Source organism: Diaphorina citri, unplaced genomic scaffold, assembly GCF_000475195.1.
Source record: "Diaphorina citri unplaced genomic scaffold, Diaci psyllid genome assembly version 1.1 scaffold2884, whole genome shotgun sequence".
In the NCBI taxonomy this organism is placed as follows: Eukaryota; Metazoa; Arthropoda; class Insecta; order Hemiptera; family Psyllidae; genus Diaphorina; species Diaphorina citri.
Window position 1 is genome coordinate 1 of NW_007380297.1, and position 10,124 is coordinate 10,124.

General features: G+C 36.0%; 2 protein-coding genes across 2 annotated transcripts; one reads left to right on the plus strand and one right to left on the minus strand.

Annotated features, from left to right (window-relative positions):
* Positions 1-397: 397 nt before the first annotated feature.
* On the minus strand, positions 398-1,337 carry LOC103519686 (cytosolic carboxypeptidase 6-like). The gene is made up of 3 exons (XM_017448283.2): positions 1,320-1,337; positions 1,107-1,152; positions 398-627 (listed from the first exon to the last, which is right to left on the minus strand). Exons 1-3 carry the CDS (start codon positions 1,335-1,337, stop codon positions 401-403), a joined length of 291 nt encoding a protein of 96 aa, XP_017303772.2. The 3' UTR covers positions 398-400.
* Positions 1,338-2,965: 1,628 nt separating this feature from the next.
* On the plus strand, positions 2,966-9,486 carry LOC103519687 (ELAV-like protein 2). Its single transcript, XM_026831103.1, has 5 exons — positions 2,966-3,227; positions 5,824-6,172; positions 7,309-7,350; positions 8,153-8,463; positions 9,182-9,486. Exons 2-5 carry the CDS (start codon positions 5,862-5,864, stop codon positions 9,202-9,204), a joined length of 687 nt encoding a protein of 228 aa, XP_026686904.1. The 5' UTR covers positions 2,966-3,227; positions 5,824-5,861; the 3' UTR covers positions 9,205-9,486.
* Positions 9,487-10,124: the final 638 nt, after the last annotated feature.

Below are 10,124 nucleotides of genomic sequence, written 5' to 3' on the forward strand. Positions count from 1 at the left end.
GTTTCTCACAAAGGCTATACAAACAAAATAGTTTCTTCCTAGAAAGTAAAACAGTTAAAATTAAAAAAATAAAATGGGGAATGAATGAGGTGTTGAGGTGTTGGAAAATCTTTTGTAACTTTGGATTTGGATCGGAATCGGAAACTTTTCATAACCTCACAAATCACAAATGATGAAAAAATTCCCCCAAAGTCAAATGAAAATCCCACGCGAGACGAAAATTCCCTGACAAATGAGCTCCCCATTCATGGCACGTTTGGTAAACTTACAGCCTAAATTTACTTTCCGAGTCTTTGTTGATATAAAGTTAAACCTTGGGAAGAAGACTACTTTGTTGTTTCTGCATATTGACCTTAACTGTTTAGTTTGGCTTGAAAACAGACAGGTGTTCAAAGCATCTTTACCATTTCTTATTCCGACTAGTTGACCTCACCAGGGGTGTCATACCGTCCCGGAAAAGGTTCTTCGTTTTGCCCATATTGACAATGTTCAGGATCACCCTCTGATCCAATCTGGTGTTGTCGATGACAAAGTTGAACCAAAGTCTGTGCCGGGGGTTGCACGTATCAGGTCGAATGAACAGATCGTACTCGAATTCCGACGTGAAATCCACCCTCCCCAAATTACCTGGAATTATTCATGATCGATCTTACCACGTAGAGTTAACACATTGTCAAGGGTTTTCTTTGACGTCACCCATTTGATTAACACAGGCCAGTATTTCTTAACTCTGAAATAACTTTTTTGGGGAGGTTTGATAGGGGGTCTTATCGCCCCGAAAGCGGAGAGAGAAGGAACTGAAGGAAGACAGGATAGGAGAAAGCCAGCCGCTCCGAGAACGAATCTTATCCGTTTAGGATAAAGTCCGCCCCAGGCGTAAATCGAACCTGCGACCCAGCGCTTGCAAGGTAGAGCCAAGCTAACTAGGCTGGCACGGGAACTTTTGATGTGTTGATATTGATCAATCAAAGGGTAGTTTTACAACGCCAAGTAATGCGTTATAACAAGCTGCACGGTTGTATACAGGATGTTTCATTAAAATTTTCCCTAAATCTCAGTTGTACGAGGAATCTTCTTGATGGAACTCTAACGTCTTCATGACTTACCAGTTTCAAAGGAGGCATCAAAACAAAGATGGCCACGCTTTGGGAACTTTTGATGTGTTGATATTGATCAATCAAAGTGGTAGTTTTACAACGCCAAGTAATGTGTTATAACAAGCTGCACGGTTGTATACAGGATGTTTCATTAAAATTTTCCCTAAATCTCACTTGTACGAGGAATCTTCTTGATGGAACTCTAACGTCTTCATGACTTACCAGTTTCAAAGGAGGCATCAAAACAAAGATGGCCACGCTTACATTTTACAGTTACCATGGGTTTCACCAACCTCCTTTCAGCCTTTAATAGCCTTTTAGATTAACAACCCTGTTAGAGCTACATTTTACAGTTACCATGGGTTTCACCAACCTCCTTTCAGCCTTTAATAGCCTTTTAGATTAACAACCCTGTTAGAGCTATACAAATCAAATGGACCTTAACTGGCTGTTAGCTAACAGGCCTTCTAAGGACTGAAAAAATGTTGTTGAAATCCACTCTTATAGTTGTAACCATACCTAACAGTTAGTCAACAGCCTATTGAACAAATTTCGTTTTGTTAATCTTGTAAGCAAATCGTTCATAAAGATAAAATCTTATGTCCATAAGAAAATCTCACGATCGAGAAATATTCCATTTCAGTATCCCATAGAGAAACATTCCGTGAAATCCGACAGAAAACCACCGTATCCCCAAAGAATTAAAAATTTAAAAGAGGGGTGGAAAATTCACAGGAAAATTGTACTGGTGCTGCCATCTATTGGAAACTTTGGGAAGCGAGTGCAGTTTCGTTACTAAATAGAGAACAATTTTCCCGGAAAATTTTAGGGTGTGAAACATTTTTCCTGTAGGATTTCCAGGAACGGCGCGGCATTACCTGTAGATATCGTCGTAGCTGTTCCCGTAAATAAAAAGTCCTTTCAAACTAGAATGTGCGTGAAGATCAATGATGAAATCCAGTTCGAGATTCTGGAAAAATTGGAATGAAAATATTTCAGGAAAATAGAGATTTTTGGATTAAGTAGATACATAATTTATTATAATAAAATGTTATACCTGTATAATATGTTTCACGGATGCCTAGGTAGAAGTTAATTTGTGCAGGTTCTCTAGAGGCACAGAACTCGCTTGAAAAATGGGTCCCTAAGCTGTTGCTGGCCCGAGAAATTTTTATAAAAGCTGACTAAACGTTTGGTAAGTATGGTGAAACAGGAAACACGCTGAAAAAATATAGAGTTAAAACTTGGAACTTATTTCGTTCGATTATAGGTACATAAAAATATATTATGGTCAAGTGAAAAAAATACCCACCTTATCCTGATTTAAAGATGTAATTAACGTCAAAGCAGTACTGATGCCCGGATTACTAATTAGGTTTTGCTCATTAAAAAATTATTTAGCCATTTTAGTGCAGCTACTGGTTGTGCTAAAATACATAGGTGTTCAGTTGGATGAGGATATGCTATTTGAAAAACTATTTCTAATTTATTAAAATACTTTAAAAGCTCAGAAAAGAATCCCCTACAAACCTGAATCCATGATAAATATCTATGATGTATGGAAATGAAGTAGGTATGTGTACTTGTTACTTGAAGTATTTCCAGCAGGGAGCTAACTCACCCCTTGGAAGGGTTCATTTTGAACTCATTGATTTCAATGCCTTGTAAAAACCACCCTCTACTTCAGCAGCAAACCATTACCCCCTGAGAAAATAGTTCAACTTTCAAAGCATATTTCTTAGAAGAAATGTAAGTTTTCTTCGATATTTTTAATTGACATTGCTACTTTGAATCATTTTAATTAAATAAAACAGTCCTATTTTATACAAACTGTGAACAAGGTCTGAAATTCCTGGGAAAATGTGAAAAATCCATATATTCTGGAAAATATGGCGGAGGATTACTAAAGCTCACCCCTTCGGATTTTCTATTTCAGTTCTGCACTCTCGTATAGACCTTGTTTTTTCGTTTGTAGTAGCACTCGTTTTTTTTATTTTATTTTTTTATTTTTATTCTTTTTCGTTCTTTTTATTTAATTTTCAATAAATGTTTCCTGTGTTTCGATTCACACGTTTCTTTTTATTTAAATAAGTCATTATTTATTTTTTATTGTTCATTATTTTTTGTTTGGTAAGTAGTTTCCATTTGATCAATCAAATGCACGTACATTATATTTGAGTGGGTGGTTTCTCTCTTCTTCATCTTGCAGGCCTGGAAGGAATTTATTCCGAAAGCCTATAACAAGTACATTCTTTTGGAACTTTTCCGATCCACACTTTCGCTTTATTAGTAGTTTATTTCGATCCGAAAAGCAGTAAGTAAGCATTTCAATCCATAATATTTGTGTTATTTTTGATCAAATGTGTTGTATTTTAACCATGGGAGTGTTCGTATGAATTTATTGTCCTTTGTACCTGCTGTATATGGTTGAGGATGCTATCGGCGTCATGTTTACACATAGGGTGGCAGAGAGACAGCTCCGGAAAATTTTCCTTTGAACATTTCACTTTTTAAAACACACAATCTATTGAAAATCTAAAATATTGAACTTCTTTTCGACAATTTTGAAAAGATCAGTCTTTAGTGCAACATAACGTCATAGCATTCTATTTGTCCACCCTACACAGCTACAGGAAGGTACGTCTTTGCAAAATAGCAAATACCTACCAGCATCTATACCCAAGGTTTTCAGTCCATTTTAATATTAACAAAAGAAGACGTGGGTGTAATACTCGTACATCAAAAATTTCGACATTCGCCATTCAAAATCTCAATAAGCATCCCTGAATATCTAAGCCGCTACCACCCCTCGAAATATAGATTAAAAATCACTTGTGAGTAATTTTTGTAAGTCGTTGACCCTATACATATACACAATAGGGCTAGCATTTAAAAATTTCCCGTTTCATTACAATCTATTCAGTTTGGCAATAAAAAAAAGGAATTTTAATTGTGGTTGGTTGATCCGACAGAGACAGACAAATCTAAATACGCATAACTACTAATCACAAATGTCGTTCCCCACTTAATACACTACGCTAAATTCGTATAAGCTTAGTACATCTTTTGGGGCTGTTTGCCCCTAAAACTAAGGCTCAGCGTGGGCTTCTTGGGTTTGGAGTTAAGCTGAGAACACTGTCTGGAAGGGTTTCTGGTGGTTGAAGTATCCACCGGCTAAAGTAAGTAAGCTGAGAACACTTTGTAATACACTTACGATGGAATGATTCAAAACTTCTCTCTGAAAGAACTCATTCTTCTTTTTCTCCAAAGTATCGAGGTATAATTTACATTTGGAATAGGAATATGGATAGCTGAAGCTGATTTGATATGCATCTTCTTCTCTGTCAAAGGCGAAGATTAAGCTCAGGACGTAATGTTTCTTATGAGCGTTGGATCTGTGATAGTATACATCTCTGTCGAGCATTCTGTACCTGAGGGAAATTATCAGGGTATTAGAAAAATAAATATTTAATATGTAACTTCAACTGGGCAACCACTACATTGGCTTATATCGTCAATTGTTTTCGATACTGGAGGAAGTACGACATACAAATATGTACTTATCGACTGACGGTAAAAGTTTCCCTCAGGAGTCCTTGTTCTTCGCCTTTTCCCGTGTACAGACCGGGTCGGCGTTTTTCGTCAGCCTCTCAATCAGCCCCAGCTAGGGTGATTGCTTTGGAATCACATAGTGACATTTGGTTTTGGCTACAAAAAAAAAAAAAAAAAAAAAAAAAAAACGAGCCCCGTACGGTTTTCCAAGCACCTACCTATGCGATTTGATTTAACTCTGACTTGGCAACAGTGTAATTTTGATCTCATGGCCATGGCGTTGGCGGGTATTTTCATATTTTAACATTTAAAAAATATAAAAAAAAGTCTGATAATTTTTTATCTGAGTGCTAAATTAAAGATTGCCCTTTTTGGGTCCCTTGTCTTTACTTTTCACCTAAGAGTGTTCATTCTTCTCTATTCTGAAACTCAGAAGTGCTCTTTTGATATCTACCAATCTATGGTACTTCTACCCAACTTTAATCTTTGGGTAATGTTTTTCTTATCAACTGTTTGAAAACACAAAGTGTTTTCCTCAATGTTCTTTTGGTATTTAGAAATATAATTCAATATTGACTGGATATCAGCTTGTGCTGACATATTCCTTATACAGAATGGACTTCTCTTTATTGTGAAAATGAACCCGGGATATTTCATGGCACTATGAAAAATTCCAAACTTCATTAGAGCTATATGCTAAATAAAAGATTATAAAGATGGATTGTGTGTTTTCCTTGTTATACTTACCACTGGTAGCTCAGTCAACTGTAGCGCTCACTCCAAGAAAGAGCTCTTAGGAATTAAAAGATCCACTGACTGCTAGTGACATTTCAATCTTAAAACAGAAGAACAGATTCATAAGGTCCCCATAGTTTGGCAAACTGTAATCTTCACTTGGCCAAAGGGTCTTCAATGGTCCAATAGGCCCCAAAATCTAATTACCAAAATATGTTCATTATGTGTTTTTACCAAATTTTAAATAAAATCAAACCTATTGTTTAACTAACACAAAAAATTAATTTGCAGGATCGAGTTAATTTATTACCAACTTTAGCCTTTGGTTGACGAGTTTAAATCTTGTGATTGTAACCTCCCTTTTTTAAACTGAGCACAAATACCTACCTACAATAAATATTGATTTTTGAACTAATAAGTAAACTTTCCTTTTCCACAGAACAAACATCAGCCAAAATTGAAGGCAATTATTTCATAATGATGCAAAACGGGATGGATGCTATGCCACAACAGAATGGGTCCCTCCACAACAGTTCTGTCAACTCTCACAACTCAGCATCCCAAACTCCGTCAAATGAAGAGAGCAAGACCAATCTCATAGTCAACTATCTGCCGCAAACAATGACACAAGAGGAAATGAAATCTCTCTTCTCATCTGTCGGAGAGGTAGAGAGCTGCAAGCTCATCAGAGACAAAACAACAGGTGAGTTATCTGTAGTCGCTAATTCAATATTTGCTCCCGAGTTAAATGGTCTTCACAGCCAGACTGAAAGATCAAGAAAATCTATGTTCTGAGATATGAATGCATCATGTAGGTATGAAAAGGATGAAGTAATGAGAGTATGAGGGAACACTGACTTTTCACACCTACCGACATGAATTTGTTTTTTTTTTTTTTTTTTTTTTTTTTTTTAAAAAGTAAAATTATTACTTACTTTTAGGTATTATAGATCTTAGAAGTTTATATTAAGCTTAGGATAAGAAATTCATTGTAAAAAAAAAATTAATACCAAATAAAACATACCTATACCTATACCTATACCTATAAATTTGGCAATCTTGGTTTGCAGATTAGTAGATACAAAAAGATATCTCCTTTATTCTGCCATTGCCATTCGGCGAAAGCTAAAGCCGCCAAAACAACAACAAAAGCTTGGTTTGAGAAAATTTCTCTGGCCATCTAAAGGAGCGATTGCTTGAACATCAAGAGCACGTTACTAAGTGGAAAGAATATCGATAAAATGTTTTACTTACAAAAATAAAAGCACGAACAATAAAAAGAAAACCCTTGGACTGAGTGAAATGTGTTGGCATTTTGGGCTAAGTATATTTTGTATGTCATTTTGAAACTATCAAACTGCTTAAACAGCATCTAAATTTAAGCTTTCCTTTCAGTACTAACGAACGGTGTACTTTTTTTCTTCAAATAACATTTAAAATACGACCAATTTCTAATTTTCCAATATTTCAATGGGTCTATCTAGAGATAAGTGGCTTGGCTAACATTTAGCCCTTTACTAACGGTGCTCTGTTCCGCTTTTTTATGGGTTGAAGTGCATTTTTGTATTTGTCCTAACAAAGTCTGACTGTTCTGTCTTTCATTCTCTAACAAGGTTTACTGATATTTGTGATTGGCTATCAAACTGCTTAAACAGCATCTAAATTTAAGCTTTCCTTTCAGTACTATCGAACGGTGTACTTTTTTTTCTTCAAATAACATGTAAAATACGACCAATTTCTAATTTTCCAATATTTCAATGGGTCTATAAGTGGCTTGGCTAACAACCTTTACTAACGGTGCTCTGTTTCGCTTTTTATTGGTTGAAGTGCATTTTTGTATTTGTCCTAACAAAGTCTGACTGTTCTGTCTTTCATTCTCTAACAAGGTTTACTGATATTTGTGATTGTCTTCTTTTGTTTTTAGCACTGGCAAAACCATGCTAGCCATAAATAAGGGTTTACAGAGGTTAGTGTCTTAACAAAAGTAGTTAGTTTACAGTTTTCATTCAATATCAATTCTCATTGCAAAGCTATGTTGGACAGCTAGAGCTGTATTGCCCTTTGGCAATTTCCCCTCTTTGGTGTATAGCGCCTGTACTAAAGCTTAGGAAAAAAGAGGACCCATGAGAATTGATATTGAATTCATATTGTAATGTTGTATCAGCGCAATTCTCATTGCAAAGCTATGTTGGACAGCTAGAGCTGTATTGTCCTTGGCAATTTCCCCTCTTTTTGGTGTATAGCGCCTGTACTAAAGCTTAGGAAAAAAGAGGACCCATGAGAATTGATATTGAATTCATATTGTAATGTTGTATCAGCTGAATCAGCTCTCTGACTGGCATGAAACTTTGAATACATAGAAGTAGAATTCTGTTGTGAGTAGAACTATATATTTTTCTCCCTTGATAAAACTAAATATAGTGGGATAGAGATGTAAAGAAAGTTTAGTGTTCAGCAGATAAAGTCCATTGTGTCAGACAATTATTTTGAGAGACCAACATCTAGAAGTCTAGATCACACGAGTTTGTTTGTCAATAATATGTAGTCATTCTTTAAAAATAAATTCCTAGTTTAGTATGTATGTTCTTCTGTATATTATATTTATTTCTACATGATTTCTTTTACTCTTGGTTTTACCTTTGTACTTGATTTATACTTCCCTAATCTTTGTTACATTCTTTCTATTTTCAATTCCGGGATTCGGTGTTGGAATCCCGAAATTTCGTGTTTGTATTCCTTGCCTCTAACATAATTTCTGTTGGTCACAGGTTCTCCCCTCTGACTGGTGATCTCCTGGCTAGTTCTATCCTCCCGGCCAACACAATGAACGGCTCAGGCTGGTGTATCTTCGTGTACAATCTAGCTCCTGAGACAGAGGAGAGTGTCCTGTGGCAACTATTCGGACCGTTCGGTGCTGTGCAAAGCGTCAAAGTTATCCGAGATCTTCAGACGAACAAATGTAAAGGCTTTGGCTTCGTGACGATGACAAACTACGACGAGGCAGTCGTCGCTATTCAATCTCTCAACGGATATGCCCTGGGGAATAGAATCCTCCAGGTTTCGTTCAAAACAAACAAAGGTAAAACCTCTTAGAATAAAATGTTGCTCAGTGACGTAGTGGACTTGGGGTCCGTCGCTGAGCGGTTGCGTAACACTCCGACGTTGGCAACAACTGCGGGTCTGGTTGCCACCGATCATCTAGCAGAGCTCTGTTTTTTTGCTTGAATCACAAACCTTTGATACATAAATAATTGAAGAGTTATGAAAGATCCAAAACGTTCTGGAATTTTTCAAAGATCCAAAAATCAGAAACCTATGAAGGATCAAAGAAAATTCAAACTATCCAATTTGAGTTTGAATGGACAGGAAAGGATCTGACAGGGCAAATTGCAAACTAATTCTATTGTACATACAGAATATTGGTTGGTTGGTTCCCCCATCCAGGGGAGTATTTATTACAAACGGACAAGGGAAATGAACTCGACTTTTTGGGAAGAAGGGTTTAGCGGAAAATGTAGGAAACACTTTTTTGTTGTCTTTTAGTTTCCAAAATGAATCACACTTATCTTTATATTACACCACCGGGTTGTATGATATGATCCTGAGTTTTTCATTCTTATAAATTAGAAACTTTTTTTCGATCTATCAATTTTATAAAGCATTAGAATTGTTGGATTGAGAGGAAAGAGAATTGAAACACCCGATCATATCTTACTGGAGACGCCTTTGCGTTTTGTTTTCCTTTATGTATTGTCTATCCAAGTCACGTATACTAACTGGTTTTATGAATTCAACAGGTATCCCGGGTTTAATTTCATAAAATTGGAGTATTCCCTCAAGTCCATCTATCACAGCTGAACCAAGAGGACCAGATCTCAGTACTTTATACTTGTTTTAAATTTAGTTATAACCATTGAAGCCGGGCTCTGCTTTGACTCTTTGTGGTTTTTTGTACTCTTTACCTGCTATTGTCAACCCAATATGTATAGGTTTACATATTTGTATTTACTTACGGACATTTCGTTAGGCTGGTGATGCTTGGCTAGAGCGGGTGAAAGTGGGCTCTTTTCTCCTCTATGTACTTATGTTCTATATATACGGTTGTTAGTCCGAGGTGCATACAAAATATTATTAAACTTGCTATTGTCTAATGGTTGCACACTTGTCTACATGATAATGTTGCTAAATATTCCACACTTGAACTTTGAATCCTAGGTTGACAATGGCTACTTTATAGTAAAGATGTACTCCTATTGAAATACTTGTTTAAATTGTATTTTAGCTCTGACAGAATAGGATAGGATATTTAATACCTTATTTATACGTTCTACTTTGGGGAATTATTGTTAATTAGATTCATATTAGACACCCAAAATAGGTAATTAATCGGTTTTGGAAAATCCCTAAGAACCCTAGTCATAATATTATAAAATTAAGCAATTGATAATTCTACTTTGGGACGCATCAGAATAGGATAGGATATTTAATGTCTTATTTATACGTTCTACTTGGGGGAATTATTGTTAATTAGATTCATATTAGACACCCAAAATGGGTAATTAATCGGTTTTGGAAAATCCCTAAGAACCCTAGTCATAATATTATAAAATTAAGCAATTGATAATTCTACTTTGGGACGCATCTTGCCATGTTTGTGGAAGCCAGCAATGATATTGTAGGTAAAAATTGACCGCTATTACTAGAAAGTCCCATTTTCTATGTACTTATGTTCTATACGGT

What these genes read in the sequence shown, in the direction of transcription:
- LOC103519686 (XM_017448283.2), bottom strand. An exon ending in TGATGCCTCCTTTGAAACTG is followed by an intron (nt 628 to 1,106) that starts GTAAGTCATGAA and finishes GAATAATTCCAG; the next exon opens with GTAATTTGGGGAGGGTGGAT.
- LOC103519687 (XM_026831103.1), top strand. Translation starts at nt 5,862, where the DNA reads ATGATGCAAAACGGGATGGATGCTATGCCACAACAGAATGGGTCCCTC. An exon ending in GAAAGATCAAGAAAATCTAT is followed by an intron (nt 6,173 to 7,308) that starts GTTCTGAGATAT and finishes TTTTGTTTTTAG; the next exon opens with CACTGGCAAAACCATGCTAG. An exon ending in TTCGTTCAAAACAAACAAAG is followed by an intron (nt 8,464 to 9,181) that starts GTAAAACCTCTT and finishes TGAATTCAACAG; the next exon opens with GTATCCCGGGTTTAATTTCA.